We start from the raw sequence: 19,443 nt of genomic DNA, 5'->3' as shown, positions 1-19,443 counted from the left end.
CCCCTAAAACACTACACAAACACTACAACACTACCCCAAACCCTAAAACACTGCACAAACACTACTACACTACCCTAAACCCTAAAACACTACACAAACACTACAACACTACCCTAAACCCTAAAACACCACACAAACACACGACCCTAAACCCTAAAACACTACACTACCCTAAACCCTAAAGCACTACACAAACACACTACCATAAACCCTAAAACACTACACTACCACAAACACTACTACACTACCCTAAAACCTGAATCACTACACAACCACTACTACACTACCCTAAAACCTAAATCACTACACTACATAAACACTACTACACTACCCTAAATCCTAACACTACACTACCCTAAACACTACACTACCCTAAAACACTACACCACACAAACACTACTACACTACCCTAAAACCTGAATCACTACACAACCACTACTACACTACCCTAAAACCTAAATCACTACACTACATAAACACTACTACACTACCCTAAACCCACATAAACACTACTACACTACCCTAAACCCTAATACACTACACTAAACAAACACTACAACATTACACTACACTACACTACGAAAAAAACTACACTACGAATAAAACATACTAACACGTTATTAAAAAAACACACAACACAAACATTACAACAATACTTTTACACTACCCTAAACCCTACAAAAGAAACTCCCACCCCAAGCTCAAACCCCCATACCCCCTCTGCTCTCCAGCATCGCCATCTCTGCTCCCGGTTCCTGCTTCCTCCTTCCTCCTTGGTGCACGTCGTTGTGAGGAAACAGCCTAAATTTCCTCACTACGACAGGGCTAGCCGCCGCAGCCATTACTCATTACCTCTCATGCGTTGTAAAAGCGCATGCGATGTAATGGTATGTGTGGTTTTTACCACGCGTTGTAACATTGCATGCATTGAGTGAGTAAGTAAGTAATATTTTATTTGTATATGATTAATTAAAATCTTTACAAAATTGTAAAATCTCCGATAAAATCGTTGTTACTTAAACATAACAAAATTGGAATGCATAAAATTACAGTATTGTTAGAAACAGTTTATGATTATCCTCAAGGGGTTTAAAAGTTCATCCGGCATGGTTGAGTCTCTTTCTTGTTAGGTCGAAGAACTTCACAACTTTGCAGTTCAATTTGATGTCGCTAGTAGAGAAGCAAAGTTTGACTGCCTGCCTACAGGTCCGAACGGCATGTAGATTGAAGGATGGACGTAGGAGATTGTACCTCAAGTCCTTTAGGCTAGGACAGATGCAAATCACGTGAACTATGTCCTCCTTGCCAGTTTTGCACAGGCGACACTGTTGTGAAGGGTTGTTTCTCTCCCAAGGGGGAAGATGTGGGAGTATAGGAATTACGCCGAGGCGTAATTTTAAGAATTTTTCTTTAACATTTATTTTCATGCCGATGTTAAGGTATGCTTGTGACCGCAATTTTCTATAATCACCCACCGTTAGCCATCCATGCGCTCTATTTGCTAGGTCCTTCTTGTCCACTATCGCTGAAATGATACTTGCTGATTTTTTGGCTACTTTTTTAAAAGACAAGAGATCTATTGATGTTTCCCAGGTGTCAGTCAGGCCTAGAACTTTGAGTGATTCCTATAAGTAGGCTCGCGGCGGGAAGTTGCGGTGCCGAAGTGATTCTTCCCATACATTTGCACATAAAGATCTAGCCTCTGCATTGCGAATCTTGTGCCAGTTTGTTGCATACACACTCGGCCTTTCTAGGGTTTGTTTCAGGTTGCCGAATTCTAATTGAATCTGAGCAGGGGAGACATATTTGGGAAGATTAAAAATAGCCCTGTATGAGTTAGCTATGAGTGTGTCCAGCAATGCCACGTCCTTACCGTGGTGTGATTCACTCCCATAGGTAAGAATCGTTTTTAATTTGGCACGCATAATTTCAAGAAGAGGTTTAAGTGTAAGGTCAGGTAGTTTGACCTTTAATGATTTTAATGCCAAATAGGTCATTGTGGCCTTCCCTCGCAAGGAGTTGAGCTGCGCCCTAGAGGTATTATTTGAGTCCAGGATTACTCCCAGGCACTTATATGTGGTGACCCGGTCGAGCTTTTCGCCATTCAAGTGCCAGCGGGGATTCTTTTTTTTCCTATAGTTCACAGCCATAACCTTTGACTTATTGAAGTTTATTTGTAGCGCATTCTTTGCTGAAAAAGCATGAGTTGTGTTCAAGAGGTGTTGGAGGCCCATTGGGGTCTGACTTATCAACAACAGATCATCCGCATATAACAGGTTGGAAAGGGTAATTTTCCCTAATTTCGGTGCATGATGGGGACATTTGTCAAGTTGCCCAGGTAGATCGGCTAGGAAAAGATTGAATAAGATGGGCGCGAGTAGGCACCCCTGTTTTAATCCTTTTGTTGTCCTGATGGGCTTTGAAAGGTGTGTTCCAGCCCCAAGTTTGATTTTAATCCAGGTGTTTGAGTGGAGCAGTATTAGGACGTCTAATAGACATTTAGGTATTCCCAAATTGTTCCGTTTCAGCCAAAGTTTATTACGGTCCACGTGGTCAAATGCAGCAGTGTAGTCAATAAATGAAAAGAATAAAGATACTTAGTTTCTTTTGCTGCTTCCATCAGCAATGATAGTGCCATGAGATTAGTTGTGGTCCCTTGGCCTTTACAGAAACCCGTTTGGTTGATTGGGATGATGGAATTTTCAGTTGCCCATGATGTTAACTCCTCCAAGATAAGGGCAGCAAAGTATTTTGCCTCCACGTCTAGTAGAGCAATAAGGCGAAAGTTGTTTGGAAGCCACTTGCTACCTTGTTTATATATCGGGCTGATGACTGACCGGTGCCTGGACTCAGGAAGGGTCTGGGAGAGTCTTATACTATTAAACACTGGTGCTAAAGATGCGCTCCAAAATTCAACATCTGATTTGGAGAGCATAGGTGCTATGCCGTTCGGCCCCGGAGCACCGGTTGGTTTCCCCCTTGATATTTGCCGTTGGATGTCAGATGGGAAAATTATCTTTGGCCCTGACTCAAGTACCGTTGGTGAGCTTTTTTCGTTTTTGATTTGTTAGGTTTTAATATGTTCATGGCCTTGTGCTCCCCCGTTTCAAGGGGATTTGTGGCGGTGCAGTGGTTGAAGTTTCCTTCTTTTTTGTGCTTTGTGGCTTTTAGGCAAGGTTTATTTGTAACGGCCTCGTCTATAGTCCCATCGTTGTTGAAATGCATCAATAGGTATTTTGACCATACCTCCTCTGTTATGTGCGAATTTTGACCTGGGAGGTCAGGGTTCTGTATTCTTTTAACCATTTGCCAGAATCTGGAGCTGTTTTTCTGCTTTCCTTCGTAAACTAGCTTCACCCATAGTTCTTCATTACTTCGCTTCTGATTTCCCCATTTTGTCCGTTTTAGCTGTGTTTTAGCTTCCCGTAGGGCAGTTTGCAAGCTATAATTTGTTGGATCCTTTCGCAACTGTCTCAGTGTTTGATTTACTAATCTTTTTTGTAATTTTATTTCTGGACATGAGTAATTCCCATGAAAGGGCGTCTGCGGTTTACGTGAATTGCTGGGTACGTTTTTTACCATTTTCTCCCTGATGGTTTTGATGAAAATATCCCAGACATCCGGCACCTTGGTTGCGTAGCTGGCAACTTGGGAGAAAATACTTTTCGCCACGGAGCTCATGGAGTCAATGTTTCCAGTGTTACAGTGTTACAATGAAGCTGCCTTAAATTTGAGCTGGTATCTGTATCGAAGCCTATAAAGGGTTCAGTTTCCAGATGGGAAGTAGATATTATTACGGCCTCTTGAGGCTGGTGGTCACTGAGGTCGCTCGTCCCTATTCTGAAGGAATTTACCCAACAAAACATGTTTAAAGATGTGAACATGTAGTCAAGATGGGAAGATTGTTTATTCGCGTGGAAGGTGGCAACTGGTGGATCATCGTCAACATAGCGACCGTTCAGGGCCCTTAAGTTAAGTTGTTCCAGATGTCGAAGTAAGATTTTTGAATGATTCGTTGTATTCTTGTTTTTTGTTTGGCCTTGTATCGGCACGCCCCATGCTGCGTTCAAATCTTGGGTAGGTCGCTGAGTGGCTCTTTATTGATTAGAAGCATATTAAAGTCGCCTGCCAAGATGAATGAGTCAGACACGCTTTCTTCCATTATTTTTTTCACCAGTTTGGCCAGGTCTTCCGCACCTTTCAGTTTATATTTGGGATGAATGTATATATTAATTATAGTTACAACCTGGAGACGCTTGGGGGAGGAATATGCAGATCCAATGCCTCAATTTCACATATTGTCGATATTGATGCGAATAGCATCAGACCGCCTGATCTTCGGCCAAAGGTTGAGTTTTCATTTGCCGGAATACAGCAAGACGTGAACCCTTGGAGCTCAAATGCTTTTTCTTCCCAAGTTTCTTGGAGCAGGATAAGGTCAAATGTAGTCAGGTATTCTAAAAATTCGGGATCATTTCTTATGCTTGCCAAACCGTTGATGTTCCAGGAGCAAATTCTAATGTCCCTGTATCCCTCTGAGGGGTTGGTGAGTTCTTTCCCTTTTTGTCAATTATTGACAGCTGTACTGACGAATGTGCGTTGAATTGACTTCCAATTTTGAGCAGTTTTTGGTGAAGGACAGCTGCTAAGCTTTTGATATTGTCCAGGTTTGGTTTTTTTTAAGTCTCGGGGGCATAGCCCGGGCGAGCTGCTTCCCGCTCCTTTTAATATTGAGGTAGTACTTTTTTGTGCCAGAGGTCTGGCTGGAGGAAGAAAAGGAGTTGGATAACGAGGTCGCTCTTCGTGTCTCAGCTCTATCCCCCATTACTGAAACGTCGCTACTTCTTCCATGATTTTATGTACTGTCTCAAGTGAGTGCCAAGTTGCTTTTGTAATATCTGGGCGATGGGGTTCGGGGTTTGACTGAAACTCTATTTCCAAGATGTCAGATGAACTAATGTTTAATAAGTTTGTTAGTGAATGCATGAGCCTTAGTATGTTTCCCCTATTCAGTAGATCATCTCTGCCGCGGGATGTGTATTCTGGAATAAAAAGGATTGATGTTGGACTGTTCGAATACTGTGGTATGGTTGGGTCCGGCGGTGGTCTCTTGTCACCCTGTTGAATAGATTGAGGAGAGTTGCTTGGGCCTGCTGTGACTGGGGCATTTGGCTGCTCACATTGATTGGTGGCTGTCTGCAGGTTCCGGATGGTACTACTCGGTATACGTGTCAAATGTAGGGCGGACTCCGTATTGATAGCCGTGGCGGTGTCCACTCTTCCTCTTGTTGGAGCAAGTTCAGATGGTGTTGGTTCGATGTTAATAGAATTTTGTGCCGATTGAGTTTTTGTAAATTGTAAAAGTTGCTGCTTAAGTTTTTTTTGTGCAGGTTTCTTAGTAGCGATATTTGTCAGTTTTGAATGTCGCGATGGAGACGCTGATGGTGTTTTTCAGAGACCTTGTACCGGGGAGATTGTTCTTCATTGGCTGGCGGAGACCCAGTGATGGTTGCTGCTAGAGGAGAGGAGTTAGAATATATTTCTATCTTCTCACTTGAGCCTATTAGGGCCCGATTCCTTCCTTTCCTTTTGTTCTTTCTCCGAGTCTTGGAGGATACCTGAGTGTTTGTTGAGGAAGGCACGACTGTAGTCGCAGTCGTGGTAGTTAACTCAGTTGCCAATGGTCTGGGCGGTAATATTTGGATTGGGGATGCAATGATATCTGACCTCTGCTCGATCGGGTACTCGATCAATAAGCCCGTTGGTATCACTGGGACGTCTGAGGGTGGATCAGAAGTTTGCGAAGTTTGGGTATGTAGAACTGCTGATTTTAAGTCACTTATCAGGGCGCCCAACATCGTTGGTAAGGATGATAATTTATCTAAAATTGGGTCACAAGGTAGTCGTTATAGTAGAGTTGGTTGGGCCGCAAAAACGGTATCTTGACCCCTCCTTATGAGGCCATTTAGTTCAGAGATTTTCCAGTCAATTCCTGAGATTGAGTCAGCCATTGTCTGCAAAACACAAAGTTGACAGTAACACATGCGATGTAATAGCAATGAGTGGTTAAAACCTGTGTTGTAATGGCTGTTCTCCCTTCTAAACCCAGCTCCCCATACCAGTGTGAGGGTCAGTGCAGCAAGCTGGTCATACATATTACTTCCCTCAATTTCGCTAACCTCCTGACACCTCCTATTCTCAAATGTAGTTTTCAGCCATTTCACCTCATTATTCAACGTCTGGGTGGGCTGTCGATGTTGGGCGAGACGTGGTACAGGCTGTACCTCCATGAGGGTCCAATGAGGCCTGTTAGAAGACCTCAATGTCGAGGGAAATGTTTATCATTGAGAGTGCTGATTTTCGAAACCCTCGATGACAAAGAGAATGGTGAACATTGTTAAATACCTGGGATCATATATTATTGTTGAGGTGAGTAATTCAACATTGGGGGAATAAAGTGAAAAATACAAAATGCTATTATTTGGTTGCCTGTACCAGGAAAATTAAAAACACTGAATTGTGTATTTAGGAATATAGAATGTGAGAGAACCACTCTTTGCTTTGTTTAAACATATGTTTTTTTAAAACATTGTTAATAAAAAAGAAAAAAGTATTGTACAGGGACCGGAATGTATTCGTGAACTTGTAATGAGGGCTAGAGTAACTAATGTTAAGATGAGGCACATGTTGAAGAAGATGGAAGAGTGCTCTGAAGCTGAGCATGAGGATCACAAATATGCCTGGGCTCAAGAACAACTCTTAAGACATCTGGGTCATTCATCAAGATTAACCCTTATGAAAACCTGCTAAGACCTATAGTTACAATACTGACACCCTTTGAGGCATCCTGCCAAGGGTTGGACAGTATCGCACATTAATAGGATAGGAATCTTCACCCTGTCCAGTGACCACAGGGGATATTCTGCCACACCCCATGGTTCCGTGTCTTATGCTCTCTCTAAACGCATAGCGGGAGAGCCTTAAAATGTTTGTGGCCTAAGGATAACCATACATTTGAGTTGCAGTCACTGTCTTCAATGCTACTTATATTTCGTTCCCATCTTCACTTCTCCTGTTATGCCAGTGGAAGTGCCAGCTTTCTCCTCCTGCTTTGGTTGCAGAAAGGCACCATTCGAGTCTCTCATGAGTACAGCTACAAGGGCTCCACAGCTGCAGAGGAAAACTAAACTTCCTAGTACTACATTCGTCCCATTTGCTGTTTGGCGGAGTCCATAGAAAGTGTCATGACCGTTTTACCTGTTTTTAGTTTCAAAATTGACTAATTGCTCTGCCTTGTGGTCACTGTCTTCCGGTGAGTAATGTTGTAGTGGTTTAAGTGTGTGTGTGTGTGTGTGTGTGTGAGTTTGGGATTTTTTTTCAGCTCACTTTGACTTTTGTGTGCCATATAGATCTCCTTCATTAACACCAGCTAAACAGCCTGTCTCCTTCTAGGTTCGGATTTTACAAGTACATGAAAATGGATGACGACGAGGATCATCGGCAGAATATATTCAGCTTCCTAGACTCAGACCGTGAGTAGTGGCACCGAATGGAGTTTTGTACGAGCTCAGCGGAGTGTGTCTGGCAGACAGAATATATTCCACCCCAGTCTTTTACAGCCTTCCCTTAACAAGGCAACAGTTCAAAGGGTAACCCAACCAGCTTCATACTAGTGCTACAGTCCTCTCAACTACGTCATCAGGTCACTCTGGCAATTGTCCACTCAGTGCATGAGATGACGCTACCACCAGCAGCTTAATGGATCACGCTACAGCAGCCCAGTGTGTCACCTTTCACCTAAGTAGGTTTATCACTAGTGGCCAAATTACCACACTGATGACTCCAGGTGGGTTCTTTTAAGGATTTATTATAGAAGATAGAGCTATATCCGAGCAACGGAGTAGGTGGCAACATCAAGTCTGTCAGATCAAATGATTGTGTCCTTACAGAACTGGATACACGTTCTACACTCCACTCTTCTACACCAACATTCTACTTTATGCAGGCACTTTGCACACGGCAGCATACCAGCATTTTACAAGCCCAAAACATCATACCAGATGCTTATATCATCGGAACAGGCACACACACATACACATGCGCACACATGCCAACATCCGCTTTAATGAAGGTATATATGCTCTGTGCCCAATTTTATTAGGAATATCTGTGTCTCGCCTGTTTCCTACTCGACTCTGACGTTAGTTCGGTCATATACACCTCCCATCTTGTCATCTTCCTGTTCTGCTCTAAAAAATGTTGTTCTCTACTTACCTCCAGTCCTCATTTGATATCTGAAAAAGACTAATGCGAAAAAATGGTGAGAAAATCTTCTTTCAACTGTTGAAGAATCCTTTGTTTAAATACTTTTAATTTAAACTTGTATTCCAAATATTTCATGAGTTGATGGTTTTTAGCTTTTTCGTAACCTTTTCATTTACACTTGCCACGGAGATTGAATAACTTGTCCCATGGCATATTTTCATAAGATGGATATGCAAAAAGAACTTGTAGTCAAATACAGTTTTTGTCACTCTTTTTGTCCAGAGATTGCTCATTAAGTAAGCTAGTATTATTTTTCTCTTTTTGCCCCTACTTTTCGGTCACTATTGCATATTAATTCCAATTCATTAAAGTTTTTTTCTTTTTTGCATTCAGGAAAAAGCACTGTGAAAAATGTTTTGCTTGAATTCGAAGTAAAAGTCTTCTGATCATGTCTGTTGTGAATTGTTTCAGCTCTTTTGGCGGAAGAAGATGACGAGGATGCAGAGGAAGGAGGACCTGAAAGCCGCGAGCCCACAAACCCACCCCCGCCAAAGAGAATACCAGAAAAGAGGGAAACACCATCCCTGATGATCAAGGACTATGGTGATGATGAGGACGATTATATTTTCCGTCAGACAGAGAGGAGGTTTGATGAGAGTGTGACCATGGATGGGTGGCAAAAGCAGGAAACAAAGGGCCTTTCAGGCCCCAGGGATGCCACAAAAGCCACAGACAATGGTGTCCTGGATGAACAAATTCATGTACCCTCCCATCAACAAGCCTTGGTTGGACGAGCTCTGTCTTGGGTGCCAAGCGAAGATGAGAATCGAGTCATAAGGGAGCATGGCAAGTTGCCCAAGCATGGCCACAGTAGCCCACAAACACAACAGCAACACGTTTCCATTCCCATTGTCATCAGCTTGGCAAAGCAAGCTGCAAATACGTCTACTGCATCAAGAAGTGACGGGAAAGAGTCCAAAAAAACTCCAAGGAAAGTATATGTTACACGGCTGCACCCTGGCAAAAGTAAGGCACCAAAGCGCGAGCCTGCTGGTTTTCCTGGCATGCTGCTGTACCCACGAACATTGAGGAGAAACAGCCAGACATCCAAAACATCGGAGCGTAAATCTGCCAATGCAGGTGAAAATAAAGCAGGTTGGTTTGCCAATGAGGCAGTGGCCAGACCATCCATGAGAAAGCGTTCAGCAGCAGAGAGAAGAGCCAACAGACGGTGGAATCGAGCAGATAGCCGGCAAGAGCCACGTGAGAGAGTGCAGGAGAGCATCCCAACCATGGAGACAGAGTTGTTCAGCAGGGAGCGGCCAATGCTGACCACAACCCTGCTGGCAGAAGTACAGGAGTACAACTCCTCTGATGTAGGCTTAGCTGAGGGGGCACAGGTGACCTCCTTCATGAGAATGTCTCAGGTCACAGAGTCACAGCAGGATGAAGATGATGAGGGGCAAACAACGAAGGAGGCAAAAGAGGAGCTCGCTGATTACAGCTATGAGGACACAGACCTGCAGCAAAACTGGCTGGAGGACACCATCAACTGGCAGCGCACCTTCAGCGTGACTGCCGTGGACTTTGAGATGTTGCGCTCTGACTGGAATGACCTGCGATGCAACGTGTCCGGGAACTTGCAGCTGGGAGAGGGCGAGGTTGTCGATGTGGTTGCGCAATACATGGAGAAGCTTAATTCAAAGAATGGAGGGTATGTCATATTAATGGGCGGGACAAGGGTGAAACAAGGGAGGAGTGACACACGGTGAGTGTGACCCAAGATAATGAGTAACTGAGATCAAGCGATTAACAACCAGGGCAGCGTGAGACCAGGAGTGAGTGAGACCAGAGGGTAATGCATGAGTAAGAAGATAATAAGATAAAGGTTGCCTCCCTTCTTCAAGATCACTAGTCCGGCCCAGTACTGTCGTTAAATTTAGTAAATAAGGTCTATTACTTAGAAAACGTTGCCTTTTGCAAACCAAAATAAAAAATATAATGGCCATAAAATAGACTTTAATACCATTAAGATGCAAAATAGGTTAAACGATACAAAGAAAATGAGAGCAGAACAACACATGTACCTAAAATGTAATACCATTCGATGCATTTTTATGGGGCCAGAGTTTTACTCCCTTTCTGCAAGCCTTGGGCAGCATCGTGTTAATGGTACGAGCCACAATTAATTGGACAAAGTTAAGCATTACAGAGAGGTAGATTAAGTATCTAGATGCGATATTTCAGTAGCATTCAGACAAAGCTGACAAAGGGAAAAGTGCATACAGAACGAGAACAGGACTTAAGCCTAAAATCTATAACTGACTGCGGAGAGCTGATCGCCAAGGGAAGTCCCCGAGTCCAGGAAAAGGGAAAATGGTTTCTCCCTGGGTTGGGAGATGGGATGCGGTCTTTCAACTAAGGGCTTCAGGTGTACGGAGGAGATGGAGTTAGTCATGCGGCTCAAACCAGAATACAGTCAGAACCAGATGAGTAAGCAGAGCAAAAAAGAGAACATGCATTACTTGGCGTGCATGAAGGTAGTGCAGGGTTCAGAACTAAATATGCGCAGTGTGTTCGCACGTACAACCAACTGTTGATTCAGGTTGTACGACTGTGATAAGTTAACTGAACGAGGAGGAGTGTCTAGATGAACGTTGAGATGTGCTCACCAAGAATCTTCGGACTGCTGAGAGGTGGTTTGATTGATCAGGCATAGTTTTAAATGTAACATACCAGCGTAGCTCCCTCCATCAGGGCCAAGTGCTGCAGAGGAGAATTGGGCAATAAAGGCGATGGTCGAGCACAGCGGAGAGCCTTCCAGCCTAAGGCACTGGTTCTTCAATATGTTAAAGGAAGGACCGACCATTCATTCCATATCCATTTTGTCCTCTTTGATCATTACCACTCGTCATACTACTTGTGGATGTGTCCAGTCAGTAAGATCCATGGCCATAGGACTTGCTGCACTTATGGCATTGAGTGATGCTTGCTTCGCAACTGTTGTGAACCCCCGGAGCATTATGACTCTTCACACAATCACCAGACATGAAGTCATCACTTGTATTACAATAATACAAATCCAAAGTATACAAAAGAAACCACATTTTAAAGTAGATGTTCAGGAAACATTAAAAAGTAACATTTGGCCTTTGAAATGAAGGGGTAGGGGCCTAGAAACACCCCACACATATATTGAATTACCAGTGGAGGAGACCTCAGGACATGAGAAAGACATTGCATCAGATGTGCGAGAGGTCGGCTTGCATCTACCTTCACTTGTATTCTCTCCATCTTTGTCTGCTGCCTCACCATGCTCTTTTTTATGTTAAACCCCTCTCCTGGTGTGCCATTTTACACTGTTGATGGGGGCTTGGGAGGGACGTAGAGATCCCAGAAACCCACTCTATAAGAATCTCCATATCAAGAATCTTTCTGTTCCGCAGTGAGATACACACAGTGATCAGTTGGGAGCATATCTTCAAGGACTTGTTTTACTTTTGTGTGGTCCTTGTCTTCCATCAACTTCTATGGTCCATGAACATCTCTGCAATTGCACTGGTTTCACCTCTGTTGCTAATGGTATTAACCAGACTGTTACTGGAAATGGTAGAGAGTGGATTGCCCGAGGTGTATACTGCAAGGAACACCCTTGTTCACAAACGTGTGGTCTCTTTTTCTCCCGTATCTGAAAAAAGGGTGCAGATAATGAAGGACAGTTAAAGAATAATGATACACATTTCTAATCAAGATGTCGTTGGGAGGGATTTTTTAAATTAGATTTGTGCATGTTATCACATTTGTTGCATATAGCAATCAACTATTTTTTCTTTTGGGCTCCAATTTTAGGGGAGTCATGTGGTGGGTAATCTCAAATTGGTGTATGCATCAGATTCTGTTTTCCACATTGTAATTTCTCTGCCTTTTTGCGTTGTGGCTCCTTTGAGAATATTTAGCACTGTCACGTTGGCAATCTTTGAAATGCCCCTCAGCCGAAACCTGTAGCATGGCTACGTGAAAATTAAAAAATACGACTCCAGTGAATAAGATATTATCTTTGCATCTTAGGTGGGCAAAGCAAGTCTAGGACACCCAGTTAGAAAAGAGCTATGTGTTCATGCTGCCCTTCCTAAGAACTTCAGAATTATTTTATACTATTCAGCCAGCGCTATAAAAAACCTCTCAAATAAAATAAAAATAGTCTGTTTAATGGATTATATGAATTTCTAGAAGCTTGACTGCTGGAGAAGGCAACAGGTACTACTCTGAAACAGTAGCCCTGTATATCTAATATCTTCTATAGATATATATCCCCTCTCCTCCCCACATAGTAAGGAATAATATCTATGCACCACTGGAAAACCATTGATTCTTCTAAGAGCTTTTTTCTTTCTCACTCGACCCGCTGCCACAGCAGATACCCAAACAGGCCAGGTTAAGTAAGGGGGTTAAGGGGTTCGATGGATGCCTTTTAAAGACTCCTCTTTATGCAGACCCTCCAGGATTTCGTGATTTGCAAAATAATCGCGAAATCAGCACTTTTGTAAAATGGCCGCACTTTATAAAAAATAGCGCCCACGAAATCAGGGTTTGGCGGCTGGGCGGCATAAAGCTTCAGCAGCCAAGCCACGCCTGCAGGGCAATTCCTGCATTACTTTCTCAACAACAACATGCAGGCCCCACTCCCGATCACGGCACCTCTCTAGGAGGCACACCTCGGCTTTGAAATACACACAGCGGTCACAAAAAACACTGGGCCATCTCTGCTCCACACGAAAAGGCCTTCATCCAAAACCACACATGTAGATTTCTGACAGTAGAAAATAATATTAAGCCTGCACAGTGCTTCCTTTATATTGTGCCTTGTGTGCGCGCCTTCCTTCGCCCGATGATTTATTATGGAGGGCGCTGCTCTTTCCACACTTGGAGTGCTATTTTCCCATATTTCAGGACGGAATGATCAAGAGATGTGTGCTGGGACTACAATTTACCTGGTCCTAAGCTTGTGTAAAGATTCAAAACCCACCTCAGCATGGAAAATATAATTGCTGCAATCATCTTTGGCACGGCCGGGACAGTGCAGACATGCGGACACCTTCCCTGGCAGGGAAAGTGACATTACATTCCTGTAATTACTGCTCGAATTAGAACGGCCTTGCTCCTGGAAAGAGACCCAGTTCCAGGCTCGCTCTAGCTGGAAGAGGAAAGAACTGGTAGCCTGCACTAGGTGGCACTGTGGCTTTCATTTGAACTGGTGATGGCGCATAAGTACTTTGAAAGTGGAGAGTATGTTTTTGGGTTGCTGAATATAGTCTTATACATCACAATGTTAGGTTTGGCTGCCCTGCAAACTTTGCAACCAATTAAGCAGAAGAGATGTACTGCCATGGTACTCCTTGTTGCCAATTTCTTTGCTGCAAGGCATTGAAAAAAAAATGTTATTCGTTGAGGCCCAGGTTTTGCGTTGGGATTGCACCACTTTTTTTTTTTTTTAGGGCAAACCCAAAGCAAAATCTAATTTGTTAAATCTCATATTGCGCTAAACGTACTCATGATATGCCTGATGAACTATTTGTGAGGTCTTAATATCTGATGTCACTTCCAGAGAGAGCACTTCCTGTGATCCCACATGCAATGCCACACGTCGTGGCATGTGCTATGGTGAGACACGCATGATGTCACTTGCAAACTACCTAACTTGGTTAGTCTCCCCACTTTTTTTTTAGGACTTGTGCCCTGGAGGAGGGGGTGGTGGAAGGTGGGGGTGAGGGGGGCGGGCAGCGGGCAGTCAGTATAATCATGAGTGCAACTTGTTATTTAATGCGCAGTTTTAAGTTCATGAGCAGCCGGCAGATAATCAAATTCGAGCAAACCATGGTGTAGGCTTGTAAGCTGGGTATGTGGCGGCAGAGTGGAAGGGTTGATGCCACTGGTCAGTGCGAGAGTAGACAGGAAGCAGGGCGCATCGTTGGGCACCAACGCATCCCCTCTCTTGTTTCGGGACCCAGCAAGGGTGCATTTAGGCTTGCCTGTTCTAGACTCTTGCGGGCACGTCAATTTAAAAGTAGAGAGTTATGATTGGCCCTGGGATCTTTATTTCCCTTTGGCCATATCGCTCCTGCAGAAGTCAGTCCCGCAGGTCCTCTGATTGGCTGCCAGCACATGAGATAAAAAAATGTTGGTGCCAGCCATTACAAGACTCAGGGACTTAGCATAGCAAACACATACTCTCAGAAACTTTAAACATCCTATCTGAAAGTGGAATGCTCTGCTAAAATAGTTTCCATTGATGGAAGAGTGAAAAGGAATGATTGCAAGTAAAATAAAGTGCCTCAATAATGCTGCTAAATTTGAAAATCAATGCTGCAATATCCTGGGGGGTCTGTTTATGGGTAGTGGTAATAGCCAGTGGCTGGGGTTTGCTTTTTTGATTCTGCCTTCCGTGAAATATTCTTAAGATTTGGTTTTCAAAGATCAACATTTAATCAAAATGAATACCTGTGCATTGAAGAGCGATGAAGGCCTGCAGTGTTGATGTATGGTTTGTGAGGGTGCGTAAAGACAAATAAAGTTATTGCCATGTTGAAAAATGAATATATCGAAAAATAACTTGCAACAGAATAGTGGAGGGGCATGACCGCTCTTATGATACGGGCATTGCTATATTTTTAAGTTCTGCACAATGTTTGTTTAAGTAAGCAGATGAGGTCTAAGCAACTTGTGTGCTCTCTGTCAGTATCTACACCTTACAGAACATTGTAAATGTGGAGAAGCGCCGGGATTCCGCCCGGGGGAACCGCTACCTGATCGAGCTGGAGCTTCTGGAGAAAGGCCGCAAGACCGTCCGCCTGTCCGAGTACGTCTACGTCCTGCTGCACCATGGGAAACAGGAGGACAGCCTCGAGACCACCCAGGAGGAGGACGAAGGGGGCGCGAGAACTGCGGGCGCGCCCACCACAACGGAATCCCTGCTGCAAGACGTCAGCCCCTGGAGCGTGGCCTACGGAAAGCCCGTTCTGTGCCGCCCCACCCGACTCAGCTGGAGGCACGACGTCATGGTGCATTTTGTTATCCCAGGTGAGAGAGAGAGAGAGGTGTTGCACACCCGTGACCTAAGAGGGGGGAACGTCTTTGTTTTGTAGAGGTCATTGAATGTAGTGGTATCCAGGCGGCTGACTGAAGAAAGACTCTTGTCTGTCGCGCTTCTTAGAATGGAACTCGCTCTGCCAATGGCATATTTGCCGTTTGCCAGGGGAGCGTTTGGTATCAGGATATCGGACTACATACATAATATCTTAAAAATGTAATACAAAAAAATAACTCCGTTAGAGTTAATAGTAGAAAATATACATCCAGCAGGACAGTATTTTGGGAAATTATGTTTAGGAGATCATATTTAAGTAAGCCGATATTTCTATGTAGGATATTCTGGCATACAATCGGGGCCTGGGCGGTGCTCAATCACTCCTTTATCCGTGTGTGGTTTGGCTACAATGTAGTGGCAGGTGTCTGCACATATGATTCTCTGGCTGCTTGGACAGTGTCTGGTAAGTGCACAGTGTACTTTGTGGCTGCTTCGGCAGTGCGGTGACTGGTAGCCTCGAGCAAAATGTGATTTCATTGTACTCGCAGACTTATTAGCCAGTGACAGGAGCGCATTCTTTGATCTTTGCTAGGGGTGTGCACATTGCACTGCATGTTCTTTGCTAGGGGTGTGCACACTGCACTGACTGCCTGTTCTTTGCTAGGGGTGTGCACACTGCACTGACTGCCTGGCCTTTGCTAGGGGTGTGCACACTGCACTGACTGCCTGGCCTTTGCTAGGAGTGTGCACACTGCACTGACTGCCTGTTCTTTGCTAGGGGTGTGCACACTGCACTGACTGCCTTGCATTTGCTAGGGGTGTGAACACTGCACTGACTGCCTGTTATTTGCTAGGGGTGTGCACACTGCACTGATTGCCTGGCCTTTGCTAGGGGTATGCACACTGCACTGACTGCCTGTTCGTTGCTAGGGGTGTGCACACTGCACTGCCTGTCTGGTCTTTGCTGGGGGTGTGCACACTACACAGACTGCCTGGCTTTTGCTAGAGTTGTGCACACTGCACTGACTGCCTGGCCTTTTCTAGGGGTGTGCACACTGCACTTACTGCCTGTTCTTTGCTAGGGGTGTGCACACTGCACTGACTGTCTGGTCTTTGCTAGGGGTGTGCACACTGAACTTACTGCCTGTTTTTGCGAGAAGTGTGCATACTGCACTCGTTGCCTGGCTATTATGGCTGTGCGCATTGCCTAGCCTTTGCTAGGAGTGTGCACTACGCCTTAACTTTGCTATGTGCTTTGCTTAAGGGTGTGTGTATTTTATTATCCGACTGGCTCAGAAACATTTTAAGGATTTTGGGGTCCTTGGGACAAGCATATTTGGGGGGCCTCTGTGAGGAACACTTTTGAATTTATGATCCTATTTCCTCTCTTTCATGCCCTCTGTGGCCGAGTCACTGTCTGTGCACAGACACGCTTGTCAACTTTTTAAATCTGTTTACATGTAATATTCAAAGATAATGATGTACAGCAACTGCTCATGAATAATATTGCAAATAATCTGTGACCCCCGCCCCACCCCCACTTCTCATATGTGAGGTCCTGATTTGATGTAATAGAAACTATTTGATGGATGTTGCAAGAAACATAAACACAACATTTCTTTAGAAATGGTCTGTAATAGACACACATATCACCCAAGTTGAAAATAAAGCAAAGGAAAGTGGTATTTAAAAGAATCTGTTTAAGAATCATTCAGTGCCATCAGGGCAAGACTCTGCAGAACAGAGCTGGTTCTATCAGGGGCCCCGAAAGGCTGGGGCCTTGGACCAGAGCCCACTTTGCCCTTGCCTTAAAACGTCTCTGGACTGGCTGGTGGCATGTGTTGATAAATTGCATTCAGTGGCTGTCAAGTACGAACACTACTTTGATAATGTTATCACAATTTGTAACAATTGGCTCTTCGATCTGTAGTAGAGTATATTCCTCCGCTAACACGTTACTTTTGCATCCTTTTAGTGAAGAACCAGGCACGATGGGTACAGCAGTTCATCACGGATATGGAGGTTTTGTACCGTGACACCGGGGACGAAAACTTCAATGTAATTCTGGTGGATTTCGAAAGCGAAGACATTGACGTGGAGAGTGCACTGAAGAAATCCAAACTGCCAGGGTGAGTTTTTATGTATTGTGTCACGCGCCACCACCAGGCCAGTTGATTGTAAGCAGGATGGAGCTAGTTCAATCCCCAGCGTTTCACCTCTTGATTTATTATTCCTGCCAGGAGAGGGCGCACAAAGGAAAGTAACAGTCTCGCCACCTATCTGTCCTCACTTTGCCTTTAACCCCTTCCACTCTCGTGACGGAACCATTCCGTCACGAGCCACGGTGGGGCTGTGCTGGTGATGAAATGGTTCCGTCACGGCCCTGCCGCCACGCCTGTGCGGCGCTGATTTCGCGCCTGCACGACGCATTCTATTCAGCGGGCGGGGCCGTGACTCAACCATTCCGTCACAAGCACAGCGCCACCGTGACTCATGATGGAGTGGTTCCGTCACGAGCTTGGCGGTGCCGTGCGGCACCCCAACAGCACCGCAGCGGTAATTCCGCCGCGGCCAAGGGGTTAAAAGATAGTTCAATGGCAACCTGGGAAAAGTAGGTTTATTTATTTTTATTTATTCATTTAATGCATTCTTATAAAGCGCGGACTTTACCCGAAGGTGTCAGAGCACTGTACAATACAACCAGTTACGTTACATAAGAGAACTGTTACAGGAATGGAACAAATACAAATAGCATGCCATAGAATCAAAGCGACACAGGCATAAGGCACACAATCTCAAGCACAGCAAGCACAGACTGTACAAGCAAAAATATGAATATAAATGACAAATTTTACAATGACTAACGAACTTCCTGGCGAAAAATAGCAGGCCATAAAATCAAAACAACGCAGGCAAACGGAACACAAAATCAAACGCGGCAAGCACAGGATGTACAAACAAAAATATAAATATATGTGACAAATTTACAATGACTAAAGAACTTCCTGGCGGGGTGTGAGAAGGAGGGAATTAGTTCTGAAAGTGTCTTTGGAATAAAAGAGATTTGAGGTCCGCTTTGAAGATCTGGATGGAGGTGATGGCACGGAGCGACGGAGGAAGCGAGTTCCAGATTATCACCACATTACCTGAGAACGATTGTGCCATCAATTTTTCCCTTTTGAAGGAGGGGGGCTCAAGAAGGAACTTTTCCACATTCCGTGACGGTCTTGAGCCTCCAGACAATTTCAGTTTATTCGCCAGATAGCGAGGGGAGTAAGAGTGCACAGCTTTGTGGGTGATGCACGCCGTTTTGTAGATAGCTCTTTCCTCGATGGGAACCCATCGGAGAGAAGACAGGATAGGAGTGATGTGGTCACTTCGTTTGGACCCTGAGATGAAGCGAGCTGCTGAATGGAGGACGGATTTGAGGGGAGAGAGGTGAGATTTGGGAAGGCCAGTCAGAAGAGAATTACAATAGTCTAGTCTAGAGCGAACTAGCGATTGGACCAAGGTTTTTAGGCCATTCTCTGGGAAGAAACGACAAATCCCCCATAAAAGGTGCAGCTGATAACGTGCACTCTTGTCCATGGAATTGATGTGTGAGATTAGGTTGAGTCTTTTGTCAAGTATGACACCTAAGTATTTAGCTCAGTCCACAATGATGGGTTTACTGTTGAGTAGACTCAACTAATCTAACCAGGATTGAACAGGAGGCGGGGAGAGAGAGCTAGATAAGAGGAGGAATTCCGTTTTGGAGGGATTGAGAATGAGTTGGTGCACTAACATCCAGTTGTGAATAGCGTTGAGAGTAGAGCTGAGTAGTGAGAGATCATGGGGGGAAGACACCTTGAGGTATATTTGGGTGTCATCCGCATTGAGATGGTAGAGGATTCCAGATTTGCTTAGGAGGTTCCCTAATGGATCCAGATAAAGATTAAACAGAGTGGGAGCAAGGATAGAACCTTTAGTGACGCCTTGACTGTTCGCAATCTTAATCATTTGGGATCTGTCCGAGAGGAAAGAGGCAAACCATTTGAGTACGGTGCCTTCCACGCCCATTCTCGGATGAAGAATGTTCAGGAGGGTGTTGTGAT

General features: G+C 44.5%; 1 protein-coding gene across 5 annotated transcripts in view; it reads left to right on the top strand.

Annotated features, from left to right (window-relative positions):
- Nucleotides 1-19,443, top strand: part of B4GALNT4 (beta-1,4-N-acetyl-galactosaminyltransferase 4) — a 923,999-nt gene that overhangs the window by 818,234 nt on the left and 86,322 nt on the right. For all 5 annotated transcript variants that reach the window (XR_013608736.1, XM_078681274.1, XM_078681275.1 and 2 more), the window contains 4 exons: nt 7,453-7,532; nt 8,737-9,979; nt 15,002-15,342; nt 17,325-17,478. Coding sequence is in view for 4 of the 5 variants with exons in the window: in XM_078681274.1 (XP_078537400.1) it covers nt 7,453-7,532; nt 8,737-9,979; nt 15,002-15,342; nt 17,325-17,478 (1,818 nt within the window). In the remaining variant the exon portion in view is untranslated. The remainder of the gene's footprint in view (nt 1-7,452; nt 7,533-8,736; nt 9,980-15,001; nt 15,343-17,324; nt 17,479-19,443) is intronic.

This window comes from Lissotriton helveticus, chromosome 3_1, assembly GCF_964261635.1.
Source record: "Lissotriton helveticus chromosome 3_1, aLisHel1.1, whole genome shotgun sequence".
Classification (NCBI taxonomy): Eukaryota; Metazoa; Chordata; class Amphibia; order Caudata; family Salamandridae; genus Lissotriton; species Lissotriton helveticus.
The sequence above is the reverse complement of the archived record's forward strand: the minus strand, read 5'-3'. Positions and strand labels throughout refer to the sequence as shown.